General features: G+C 45.5%; 1 protein-coding gene across 1 annotated transcript in view; it reads left to right on the top strand.

Moving 5' to 3' along the window:
- Positions 1-2: 2 nt before the first annotated feature.
- Positions 3-13,786, top strand: part of GAB3 (GRB2 associated binding protein 3) — a gene marked incomplete at its 5' end in the record, with an annotated part of 54,733 nt that continues 40,949 nt past the window's right edge. The window contains one exon of the mRNA XM_010715393.2: positions 3-50. Within this exon, the coding sequence (XP_010713695.2) occupies positions 3-50 (48 nt within the window). The remainder of the gene's footprint in view (positions 51-13,786) is intronic.

Raw genomic sequence — 13,786 nt, 5'->3', positions numbered from 1 at the left:
GAACCGGCTGGCTCATCAAGTCCCCTCCCGAGAGGAAGCTGAAGCGATACGTAAGTGCGCGCGGAGCCCGTCCCTCCCCGGCGGGCTGCCGTTCCCGGCGCGTCCCGAGCCGAGCGGACGGAGCCGCGGTCCGTCTGTGCGCCCCCGGGCTCCGGTGCCCCGTCCGCGTGCAGCCCCGCTGCTGTTACGCAACGTGCTCTAGGTTAAAAACCGCAGCTCGCTTTCAGTTAGCGTTACGGTAACCAACAGCCTTGTAACAGAATTTCGGACGCGTTTTCCCCATGGAAGAGCGCGAATCCCCCTGAAAAAAAAAAAGAGAAAAAAAAAGAACAAAAACCAGCACATTCCATTCGGAGGCTCAGCTTTGTTAAGATGCCTGTAACGCTTGCTAACGGCTGCGGTCGGGATACTTTTATTTAGCAGCTCAGTGCGCCAGAAGCGGTCACTTAACGGTGCTGCCGGGGCGGCTGGGGCAGGGGAGCAGGGAGGGCAGGGGCAGTGCTGCCCAGCCCCTGCTGGCTGCGGGTACGAGGACCGGCGCCGCTCCGTGCGAACGGCTCCCGCTCCGCGCTGCATCTGTTTTTCTAGCCAAAAAAAAAAAAACGGGTGTGCGTTGCAAACACAAGAAACTGCATCGCTGCAGAGCTGCAAGGAAGGCATTCCGGGTAATATCCTTAACAAATAAATAAATAAAATCGCTTGGGACAGGGATAAAACCGTAAGTCCGTCGGGGGCCGTCCTGCGCCCTGATGCTCCCGTGCAGGTGCTGTGCTGATGCTCACGCTGCGCTGTGCGCCCTGCCGGCCTGCCCTGCCCCGGGCACCGCGCTGCCGAGCGCAGCTCACGTCATTCGTCATATTCGCTTCTGTTTATCAGCATTTTTTTGGGCAGAGTGCTGATGTGAGCTTTTTCGTATCGTATGAGGAATAAGTGCCCTGTGAAGAACGTGGCAGAGATCGTTTAGTGGTGTCGTTTTTCCTTTCTGCTAAAACTAGGAGAAAGGCGAATTTACTGAGGTTAAGACTGGATTTACTTTTAACTTGCTGTAAGCTGGAGTTTCTTCTCTTAGATCGCATGCAGCATTGAAATGGCCGAATATTTGCTTTGTTCCACTAATGTTTTCCAGCTCTAAAATAAGCACAGTGATGTGTCTCAAGGGAGCTGCAGATAAAATATGGACACGTAATTTTCGTGGTGTGTTGTCCCGGGGGTGCTAATAGCCCTATGCACAGGCACCAGACAGTGCAGGAGCCACTAATTCACCCAGCTGGTACCATTAATAACTCTGCCACTGAAGCTATTTTTGATGACTCAATATTCATAAAAGGGCAAAGCACAGAAAACAGAAAGTGGTAAAGCTGGGGTTTGAAAGCTCCCATTATGCAGTCAGGGGGATGACAGGGGCTCAGAGTAGTGTGGCACTGGCTGCAGCCCACCCCCATTGGGTTCTGCACTACATACCTTGGTGCAGTGGCTCTGTGCTACTCTTCCAGCAAGAACGACTAGATTAGCTGGATCTCTTCAGATTAGACTTTGTTTTCTGATTAGGAGGATGAACTGCTCCTTTGTCCACAACAGAGCAGAAAAAGATCTGCTGTAAGCACAACTAAGGCTGGTGTTCCCTCTCATATGACTGGTGACAGACGAGATGATGCAAACCAAATGGAAAACGTCTCTCACGTGCTACAAGACATTGTGTTCACTTCTCACAGTTCCACCAGTGTGGCAGCTTGCACATCTCGCTCAGGGCTGGAAGGCAGCACAGCCGAACTGCCCTGCTTGCTTGAAAGCAACAGAGCTGGAAAACAAAGCCTGCTTCAGCGGGTTTCAGGAGGCATCAAGCATCAGCCTGGTGCTGGCTCCACACAGCAGCCAACAGCCACACATGCCCAGCATGGCAGCAGCCCTCGTGTCTGCTGGCACCACCCGTAGCAGAGCTGGCTGGGGGCTCAGGGGCTGCCCACCGCCTGCTGCGTCCCTCTGTGTCACCTCCCAGCATACGTTTCCCTGAGTTCAGCATCAGGCCCAAGCACTGCCTGTGCACGGATCCCTTCTTACTCCTCAGGCTCTACCCATCACCAAGAAAGTCCCATGACATTCATTGGGATCTGGACAAAATGATGAATTTGGGAACTGAGAACTGCAGATAGTCCCCTGAAGCCAGTGGGAATGTTTAATGTTTATAAAATTAGGGCAGTGTGCCTTTGAAAAATGGGACCGTAAAGACCAGAACGTGCCCTCCTTTTTAATTGCTCTCTAGTGAGACCAATCAGGCTTTCCATGCATAAACAAGAACAGGATTTGGCTCTAGGTTAGCAGTTATTTTCAAAACTTTGAGAAACAAAAAGCAGGTGTTAGGAGTATGTATTTTTCCTGTAAAGTCTCGCAAAGCTGATGCTCTCAGTAGTACTATTCTTAGAAGTGTCTTATCATTCCCTAACAAAGGCTGCTCCCTTACATGTGCAGGAAACGAACATGAGATTAATTACCCGCGTGTAACTTTCTGTAAAAACAGAGTGCTTAGTGCAAAACGCTGAGAATTCATTAGAAAGCACAGGGAGCCACGCTCCAGCAGGCAAATACTCTGATACTGTGCTCATAGTGCAAGCAGTTCTGCTCCTCTGCCTGACACCTGAAATGTGAGTCTGCCGTAGCAGCCTGGCTGGGGAGGCAGAGGACTCTCCTGGGAGAACTGTGGGTGTTTGCTGCCATTCTTTGTCCCCTGTGTGTGACCCGAAAGCTGTGCTGCTCTCATTTCTCCGCTTTGTTTTAGGGTCTGTTGCCCACTGGGGCCATGTGTGCTGGGGGTTCAGGGGAGCCGGGCGAGGGGCGGGCAAGAGAGGAAGAAGGCGCTCTGCAAAACTGGGAAGTGGCATGGCGAGGTGAAGTCTGTCCTGCTAGAGGCTGAAAATGCAATTTCAGGCAGACTCAGACCTGCGGGAGGAAAACCTGGCCCCACTGGAGATGTCTGTTATGGGCATTAGTGGATTGCGAGTATCAGCCTCTGCAGGAAATTAGATGTCATGGAAGAACCTGCTGCAAGTCCAGTGGTTGCTCTGTGCCTTGTGTTAGAGCTAAATGCTTCCAGCCAGGGGGTTGGGTTAGGCAGAAGGAGCCTCAAGGGGAAAAAGTGTGTGTTAAGAATCACAATGCTCAGGACGGTGTTGTAGCCCAGTTCTGTAACATCAGCCTTGAACATCAAGCTTTATGTTGCTTTTCATGTTGAGATGTACCTGATCACTGAATCGTAATAGTTGTTTTCTGCTCAGTGAAATAGGGAGAAAATCGCTTCATGGTCTGGAAAACAAGGGCATTTTACAGCCAGTGCAGAATGTCACAGCGAGGGAAATAAAAGCATGGCAAGGGCACAGAGGATGCTTAATGAAGTAAGAGATAAATGCCATGGAGAAGGTATATTTTTCATGTGCTGATAAGGAGATGGAGATCAGATTTTTAGCAGGCAGCTAATCTGAACCCTTGAGCCGCTGTGCTGTAGGGTAGCTCCTCCTGCCCAGGAGCAGCAGTGGCAGTCAGCAGCCCACCTGCTGCTCAGTGAGTTCTCCTTAGGCGGGCTGCAGGAGTGAAGGCTGCAGACAGACCCTTGCTTGGTGTGAGTCTGTGCAGCTCCATTAAGCCAGCGCTGCACAGCTGTACCCCAGCTGAAGAACTGTACTGTACAAACTGATGAGGGAAGACCACTTGCTCAAAAAAAAAGTCCCTCGCTTTACTTGATGAACTGGATTCTTTAGATATTACTGAAAATCAAAATTCCTTCTCAGCATCTCTAGAACAAGAGTCTAAAATGAAACAAAGGGGAGAAAATTGAGCTTTGCACTTCTTAACACTCTACTTGTTGGAGTGTCTGAGCTGCAAAGGCAGAGGGCTCAGCTAGCATCAGATGAGCAGCCTGACCAGGTGGAGACTAAGAGTTTACATCCATTTGGATTTTTGAGTATGGAATCTGTGCCACACAGGGTGTCTGCAGGCAAGTTCTGGTAAGTGAAGTGAAGTTTAAAAGATGGCCTGTGGAGTTATGGCTTCCACAGCAAGTTGGGTAGGTTCACGGAACCAAAATTAGCAGTGTCATAAATCAAAAAGGTAGGAAAGTAGTGTCCCTGCTGCTGTGTGGGAAGGGCCATCAGAAGGGCACAGCAGGTAGCACGAGATGGCTGCCTGTGCTGGGGGACTGGCCGAGACTTGACCATTGTGCCCATCGCTATGGTTGTACGAGATAAGAGAATTTAGATGACTTCCTCATTTTTAACTGAAGTTCTGATGTTTATCAGGAGAGCAAATGGGAAGTTACTGGCCACTAAGAAGAAAAAGTAAAATAGAACTATGGAAGAGTTTGCTCAAGTAATAGGAACAAGAATCACTCAGCACAGCGAGGGGTGGGTGGGATGTGGAGCTGCTCTCTGCTCTGGTGTCGTCTGGTGACACTGCCATGTCTAAAAGAAATCCCCAAGTGCTGTGTGAACTCAGATACTTCTGCTGCTGGTTTGGGAGCTGGGGTATTTTTTCAAAAAAAATAACTAGAATGTAACTTCTGTCCATCAGTCTGTTCATTTCCAGATGTTCCTACAAAGCCTCTCATGCTCTGCCCTCTCTGAACAGAGAGCTATGGCCACCTTTCATACCCTGCTGGAATCCACGTCCCCAAATTGCACTGAGATAATTGAGTGCATTTAGATAATGTGTGCAAATTTTGGGAAGGTGGGAATTAGAGTGCCCTGTGGTGAAGATTATGGATCCTTTTAGCTGATCCCCTTCTTTGTGAAACACCGAACAAACAGATCTCACAGGTAAAAACAACAGCAGAAAATGTATTTTAGGGAGGAGCTTCCATCCTTAAATGTTTATAATTAGTATGATGCAAACCGGACCACGTTCCGCCATTTGATCGTGCTTTGGTAGGTTAAGCACAATGTTTATTCTAGACCATTTTCTTCCATCTTGACTGCATTTTGGTAGTTCAAATACAATGTTTAACGAGATAGGCTGACTTCTAAGAAAAAATAATTTCTAAAAAACACTGCTGTTCTTGGCAACCTGAGTATCAGAATGTTAAGCAGAATAACTTCCCTCAGACTATTTATTTGGGTGGGGCTGTAATAGCTCTGAAGCCCCAGTTTAATCTTTGCCTACATGTTTTCAGAGCACAGGAATGTCCAGCTATTGGTTTCTATTCAAAACAGAAAGCCACGACTTATCAGTTCTTTGCATTCAAAAGTAAAGACTTAAAAAAACATGTTTGGAATTGAGAAGGAAATGTTAACTTGAGTGGTAATTAAACTCGTGATGCAATTGAACATATATTGGAGGAAAAAGCATTAAAAGTAGCACTTTGGTGAACTATTTGTTGTAGCATGAAAACTGTAATGTGAATAAACACATTACTTTTATTGACGATGTGTCAAAATGCTATGAATGCACATTATGCCAACATGATGTTTTCAGGGGAAAGGGTAACTTTACTCCTATGGCATCACTTTGTAGAGAAGCAGTCTCTTTTATTTGTTTGCTTGTCCTTTTCATTTGAGTTGGAAATGAATTAACAATGAGATAAGGAAAGAATGCTATGTTTGAAATGAAATTTGCATGTCAAAACATTACAAGCAGCCAGATAAAATAGATTTTCCTCTTTCTCACCTAATTGTTGAATAAAATGCTAGATTTCAACCTTTTCTTATGTTCTGTTTTATAAAATTCCTCACTTGTTCTTGTATGTGTTACGTCAGGAAAAAAAAGCCCTAAAAGCCATGCAAAGTTTGGTTTTAAAATCTGCTGCATAATTTAGTACTTGATATTTGTTAAAAATAAAATAAAACCGGTGTCTGCCTTCACAGCAGCAAAACATTCTCTTTCCTTTCTGAGCTTAACTCATTAATAGCTTTCTAATAGCCAGAATGAAACCACTGTTCTTAGAGATTTTGCTATTTCCCTTCTTCTAAAGTAGCTGATGCCAGAAACCCCACTGAGCCCTGCAGTCAAAACCACCTCACAGTTTTCCACCAGAGCCCGAAGCAGTGCATGTCAGCTCCTCAGTATCTGTTCCTACGGAACTTTTGATGAAAAGACAGTAAAATGTCATTGCTAGTATGAGTTCAAAATTACTTAAATGAAGGTGTTAATTTAAATGGAACTCGGATTGACACCTGAAAGCTTTTGACTCATTTTTGACAGTATGTTTTAAAAGACAGTAGTTTCTGTGAGCCCTGTTAATAGCAAATATTATTTGCCCTTTGAATCCCAAGTCTCGGAGACTGTGGGTTCTGCATTTGTATTTCTGTTGAGCAGAATAATAGTCATAATGGGGCCCTTTCTGAATGTGCACCCGTTGTAATCTCAGCAGAGTGCATAGTTTGTGGACAGTCTGTTTTCACATACCAGACTTACAAACTGTTTGTGGAAGGTCAAGGATCTTGCAGTTGTGAAGACATTTGTTCAGGCTGACAGGAGCCGGTGGTGCCAAGAAGAAGCAGCCAGGAGTTGGGAGCAGTCATCCATTTGTTACATGCAGATTTCATGCTCTGGGTGATAAAGCCTCTAAAACAGAAGCATTGAGCTGATGCCTTGTGAAATCCTGCTCAGCAGGGGCTGGGCAGGCTGGACGCTCATGCCTGTAGGTGTGTAGGCACACACTGCAGAGCTGCTGGCAGGCTGGGTGGCCGTGTGCTGGCCAGAGCTCTGCAGAGAAGCACTAAGTGAAGAGGTACCAGCTGGGCTTACAGAAGCAATGAGGCCACACTTGCACAAGGCCCACACTGCTGCGTGAAGCGCTCGCTGCTGCTGCAGCTACTGCATCTGTGTTGTTTACTAATATTTATAGTAGAAGCTTTGCAATCGTAAGTAGTTTTATTTTTAATATGTTCAACATTTTGAACCCATCTTAATAAAGTGATTAAGTTCTCACTGAGGCCCTAGGCTTAAAAATAAGTAGCACTGCTACTTAATAGCAGAATTGCTTTTCTGAGATACTCTGGCACCTTGCTCCCACTAGACAGGATTTGCAGAGTGTCCTTAGGCAGTACCCCTCTGACATGACGGGTGCTTTATGGCTCTCCTCTCACTTACTCTTCCTGTAGTGAGATTTGAACTCCTAAACGTTGGCTGTAAATTGGACTGTGGCTCCTATTTCATTTCATTGCTTTCTGTAGTGTCTCTTTTGGACAGATCACCTGAGCTGCACATCATAAGATAATGGGAAACTGCTCTTGAAACATGAAGGGAAAACACCAAATACATTCCATCATCATTTCAGTATCTTCCCCAAACTCCTGCTTTCATCTCTGCTGAGCCTGAGAACTGTTTGAGCTGAAACATCATTAGGACAAGCAAACAAGAAGGTCAGGGGCAAGTGTGACTTGCACAGCTAGAAGCCATCTCAGTGGTGATGCTGCCCGCTTCCTTCAGGCGTCTCTCCACTGGCTTTGCAGAGTGGGAACCTCATAGTAGTGGCTTGTAAAAGGGAAAACAGAAGCATTTATTGTATATTGTAGTGTTACTAGATCGTAAGGTCTTAACAGTTTGCTTATGAAAAACATGTTCTTTTTTTTCCGTGTTTTTTTTCGAATTCACAACTGAAAGTACTGTTGCTATGTTACTGTGATGGTGTGTAGGTTGCTAAATAAATAGAGGCAGTTTAGTCCATGCCAGAAATAGAAAGACAGGTCAGAGGTGACATTTGGGACATGATGAGAAAAAAAGAATATATAATTTCCTTCCTATCATTCTCTTCAGCCTCATTAACCCCAGGCTGCTTAGAAGGAAATTACAACAGAATTTCATGGTATGTAAGAGTACTTTAGCAGTAGTAGTCAATTTTTAAATTGACACCTATGGAGTTTCACTGAGACTTTTTGTTTTGTTTCTTACACGACCGAATTTTCAAGGGCAACTCTGGCAAAAGTGTGGCAGCTCGTGTACTTCTGAACCGACATGCCGCTCCAGGACATCTGGGGAATAGGGCATTGCTGAGAATTCTCTCTGGAAAGGTGTGCTGGGGAGGGAAAGCGCGACAAAGAGAACAAGCTTTGAGAAAACACGCCACTGCGAAGCTAGAAACAGGAAATCTGAATCCATTGTCCTTTTTTGGGACAGCCTGGCCAGCGACCAAGGCTCAGGCACACAACAACATGTGTAGGCCCTCACACAAGTGTCCCTGGGTACCTGCTTGAACCCTTGGATGTCTCACTTCTCCGCGGGCTGGTGAACATGCACAAGAGCTGGGTCACGCACACAAAGGCATCTCCAATGGTGTCCCCTGCTGCGATTACAGCACAGCCACACAGAGCTGTTGAAAACAAATTATTGATCTGGCACAACAGGGAGTGTCTGATTGCCTTGTGAATTAGGAAGAAGCCCACAGCCAAAATCTCAACCAGTCTGGTGCATGCAACCCCTTAGAGATCTTTTTTTGTGTTGCTTTGTTCTTCCACAAATCTCCTGCTTTCCTACTACCAAGAGACCTTTGGATCCAAAGTGGAAATCTGAGGCATTCCAGAAAATCCAACGTTTACCATAAAACTTAAAGAGGAGAACTAAATTATAGAGTACAGCAAGAATTAGTGATGCTAAGTACAGGTTTCCTTGCTCCCGAATTGCAGGGCTTTTGTAATTCTCTTTTTATTTGTTAACACTTCTTGAAAGGAGTGCTGGAATCAGAATGGCTAGGAATATTTCTTTATGTGATGGATTTGAATAGCTGGTTTAATAAGAAGCTTTACTAATTTTCAGCCAGAAGCCTATCCTCAGTGCCTTAGACCTTGAGCCATGTCCGTGACCAGGGTTTGGTGTCAGCACGTGACCATCGGGGTCATTTATTTATCTGTGCGAAGAGTTTGGTTGCTGCCATGTTTGGAGACGTTTTTTTGTGCACAGCCAGAGTTATGTTCAACCTTATGCTGAGGGAGTGAGTGTCACAGGCTTTCTTATCTCCTGTGGAGTTCAAGCTCTGCTTTGAGCCCACTCAAATCCTGTACCCTTACCAGAGGCTGCATTTATCTCAGGCTCTGAAAAACAATTACTATGATTTATCTGTCTTCAGAGTGAATAAGATTTTACCAGGCATTTTCTGCATGGAAATCTCCAGCCAGGAGAATTGCAACCTACAGCCCATCCTTTCCAGGACGCTGTTGCCCACGCGCAGCAAATTGCCCAGCCATCACCATCACCAGCAGCGTTGTTAAATGGAAAGGAGAGTGAATTACACCCTCTGCAGCTCTGTTATGTTCTTCTCCTAAAGGACCTATTTGTGTCTCGCATTTCCAGGTCTTTTGTGTTTGAAATGATCTTCAAAACTCTATAAATAAACTTGGTGTGTTGGAAGGTGAGTCAGAGCTGTTTGCCATTAGAGGGTTCCTAGGGGGCTGCAATGACTCTTCTCTTTGTTGGGGTTAGTAGCTCGAATGTTAAAACTGAATGAAATTTTGTCAAGCAGAAGACGCCTGACACAGCCAGGTTTCAAATATACTATAGCTAGCCAGGAGAAGAGTAAGTTTGTTTAGACTGCTGCTTTAAGTCCCCAAGGGCTCCCCTTACCGCGGCACTTACCTTGTGGTGACCTCAGAGAGGTTTTGGTGAAACCCACCATCCAAGAACAGGGGACACAATCTGGGGATGAAGAGCCAGGCAAAGCCTGCTTGAAGATTTCACCATGCTGGTCTTTCCAGGACAGGGATGAAGAGGGAGAGTCACAGTGATGCACCCAACTGATATGTCCCAGGCATATTTCTAGGCAAATGAGTTGCATGCAATTTAACAGCGTGGGCTAGGTGGAGATTTCAACAGTGTCAGCTCTAGTTCTCATTGTTCAGAACTTACTGTGCACCCACAGGCACGTTTTGGTTTGACTCAGGTTCACTGGATTTGGATCTCTATATGATCATAATGTTGTGGATTTTAGTTCAGAGGTTGGGTTTTTTTTTTGAAGACAGGAAGTGTTTAACACATCATCTGAGCTTTGGAATAAAAGATGTAGAGCAGGGGAAAGCAAACTCAGATAGAAAGCCTTGGCATATTGATGGTTCAGGTGCACAGGATCATTTTGCAGTAGGGCAGCCAGCCACTTCTGGCTGCACATCTGGCTTGCTGCAGTCAGGATACCTGTTTGGATTAGAAAATGGTCATGCAAATTCACTCCATATCTGGTTCTGTCTCAGAGTAGGGTGGGATCTTCATGGGTCCTTGCTGGGACCAGCAAGAAAAGGCAAATGATGCAGCAGAGCAATAGCAGCAAGTAAGCACAGTGATGCAGCGCAACTGAGCCTAGACTATTAAGCAATAAACTTTTCTTTTGCTAAATAAATTGCATCCATAATAGACAGAAAGGCCAAGTAAGCACTGTCTTTAATAAGCTGCCGGAATTGAGCAAGTGTGCAGTCAACTGGAGCGTTAGATCTGTAGCTTTCATTTAAATTTATCAGCTTGCACAAATCTGAAAAACCTTTTTGTCCTCTCTGAAAGGATTTCAGATGTAAGTATTTGGCTGGACTCATCAGAAAAAAAGCCCTGAAATAGAAATGGCATCTCATGTTCTTTAGCAATATCAGATCTTACGGAGAAACTGGGAGCCAAAAAATGCGAGTCTGAAATTCTAAATCATTAGGACTTTGCACTTCTGAGCAAAATTTAAATAACCTGAGTAGTTTCCCCCACATATTCCTTACTACTAAGCACAGCACCTTACGACTGGTGATAGCTTCCCTTCATTAAACACTGAAATTGAATATCAGAGTTGAGCACCAGGCTTCTGTCTTCAGTGGGCTATCAGCTTTTGCATCAATTGGGGCAACAGAGATCAAGGGCAGAGCTGTGATTCTCAGCAGCAATGGGATGGGGAGAGGAGAGCTCTGCCGTCACGAGAGCTCCAGGTAGTGCCAGTGAAACTAGGAGGTGTGGTGTGAGATATGGGATCTGCAGTTGTATTAGCTTGTAACTGGAAACTGAAAACAACGGATGTTAAAATGCAGGGTTTCAGTTCATTTTGCGTTACGTCTTTCAACAAAATGTTTCCATTCAAAGAGATGAGAGCCAGCCAGTTCTATAGTGATTTCACAGAAATCAGTAAGTTCTTCAAAGGAGTAAACTGTACAACCAAAAAAAAAAAAATACACTTTCTATTTGAGAGATAAAATCTGTGCATGGTGGAGCTGTTTTTGCTTTGCGTGGCATAAGATTTGCATGACTCATGCACAAAGCACAGCGAGGGCCTAGAAGTCATGCATGATACAAAAGGTGCTGGGGAGTTACCATTGCATCTTTGAATGGTGATCCTGTTTGATGGGGCAGCACCTGCAGTGGGAGGCAAGTGGAGGTCACATCTCCCTGTTGCATGAAGTTGTTCATCCAAAGAGCTTGAGACCAGACAGAGGCTGCCAAACAGCTGCTGTAGCTGACAGCCCCAGCGATTCCAGTTCCTCCTGTAGTGAAAACCAGTGGCCGGAGAGATCTCATGCACCTTCCCTGACAACTGCAGCCTTCTGGGAATTTTAGGGAAGCACTCATCCATTTCAGAACAATCTCAAAAAATCCATTCTTTGTTTAAAAACTGACCCGTTTGCATCCCTCTTTCTCTAGGACATCCTCTTTTGTTGCATGCTGTTGCTGTGGCTGCTGGCCTCCCTTTGCAGCTATGCCATTTGAGATAGATTCTGAAAAAAGCATCTTCAGAACTAATAGCCCACAGCAGCCATTACCAGTTTGCTGTCACATTGCGCTGCTATCAGTGGTGTTAGCAGCTGCTTTTTCCCCTGTGGCTTTCTAACAAAACTCTTATTCCAGGGATACATATTCCCATGGGAAACGGCAGTAATCCAGGCTTTGTGATACAGCAGAATTCTGTCCCACCAGCCAGTTTACATATAATGCTGGTGAAAAGCCAACCGCTACGTTGTCTCAAGAAGCTCCACTTCCACTGCAATCTACAGGAAGATTATATACATATATGCTGACACATTAATTTAAACCCATATTACTATGCTGATAAATTTCTTGCTTAAATGTTTTTAGGACAAGTGACATGTTTTCCTTTATCTTAAGCCACTTCTAGACAATATAAACTAAGCCAGGAAAAATGCTCTTTTTTCTGCTATCACAGCTATGCCAGCACATACGTGGCAGCTCGGCTGTGCTTGTAAAACTGCAGAAAAGCCCTTGGATTCAAACATTAACGGCAAGAGCAGTGGTAAACCCCACTTCCCAGAGTACTATCTTGACAAAATTCCTTTTATTATCTTCTGTCTTAAGACCACAGTTCAATTTCTGTGGATCTTTCGCCCTTGCTGTATTTATTTGGACTGCAAACAAAGAGATCCTTGAATTCCTCCTGTATTTGTTATGGTCCCCATGGAGCCAGCACTGAATCTACCAAAGGCACTGAACTTGTCCAAGGGGAAACCCCAGCTTCCATCTGGGTGGGCTGGTCACAGCGCCAGCTGCTTCTGGGAGCCCCAGTGATGGTGGATGGGATGGGGTGGAACCAGCATTGGCAGCAGGGATATTTCGCTACGGGACCTTTAGAGTGTCCTTAGCAGAGAGACTGCTATGTGCTGGGAATGCACAGGAAAATGTTTTTTCCAGAAAATTCTATACCATAATAATGGTCTGCTGTAATTACATTCTGCACATACAGCAGCCAAACAACAATAAAAATATTCCAGATCTGTATTCGCTGTTTGTTAAATAATACTCTCCAGAGTATCTGCTAGCTTCAGGACTGTGAGTCAAAGTGGAAGGTCTTGTGTTAGCAGAGGAGAAATTCAGCATCATCCTCTGTTTTACTGTAAGGATGTTAAAAGCTATGTTATTCTGACTCACATTTATTGTACGTGAAGTGAATTTCTGGAACATTGTACATGCTATTGCAGAACGGTTAAATAGGAAATAGTGAAATCCACCATGAATTTTACATAACTCTTTCTTTCATAACGCACTTGTGCAATAGAAGAGTCAGAATGCAATGTTCTGACCATGTTTCCTCCATGCTTGAACACTAATGATCATCTGGAAAAGTAAATGCTGCATGAATTCAGTGAATCAATATGTGACACGTACTCAGTGAATTGGCCCAGTGAAGAAATCCCCTCCAAAGAACCAAAAACTTGTTTTATTTGCTTGGGTAAGGTGGTTTGTGCCAGGAAGGCACATGACAAGACAAAACCAAACTAGTTTGCCACTATTCGTACTTGGAGATGGCACTCTTTGCCATTTTGTCAAACTGATCCCTCTGTTGTCACAGAATCACAGAATCACAGAATGGCCAGGCTTGGAAGGGACCTCAAGGATCATGAATTTCCAACCTCCCTTCCACATGCAGGGCCACCAACCTCCCCATTTAATGCTAAACCAGGCTGCCCAGGGCCCCATCCAACCTGGCCTTGAACAGCTCCAGGGATGGACGGGGCATCCACAACCTCTCTGGGCAGCTGTTCCAGCACCTCACCACTCTCACAGCAAACAACTTCCCCCTCACATCCAACCTCCATCTGCCCTCCCTCACCTTCCAACCATTCCCCTGTCCTGCTGTTATCTCCCCTTTCCAAGAGCTGACTCCCCTCCTGTCTGCAGGCTCCCTTTAGGTCCTGCAGGCTGCACTGAGGTCACCCCGCAGCTTCTCTTCTCCATGCTGAACAAGCCCAGCTCCCTCAGCCTGTCTTTGTAGGGAGTGCTGCAGCCTCTGCTCATCTTTGTGGCTCCTCTGGACCCTCTCCAACAGCTCCCTGTCTTTCTTGTCCTGGGGCTCCAGACCTGGACGCAGTGCTGCAGATGGGGCCTCACAGAGCAGAGC

The sequence above is a fragment of the Meleagris gallopavo genome, chromosome 9, assembly GCF_000146605.3.
Source record: "Meleagris gallopavo isolate NT-WF06-2002-E0010 breed Aviagen turkey brand Nicholas breeding stock chromosome 9, Turkey_5.1, whole genome shotgun sequence".
Taxonomy (NCBI): domain Eukaryota; kingdom Metazoa; phylum Chordata; class Aves; order Galliformes; family Phasianidae; genus Meleagris; species Meleagris gallopavo.
This window is presented reverse-complemented; position numbering and strand designations above follow the sequence as displayed.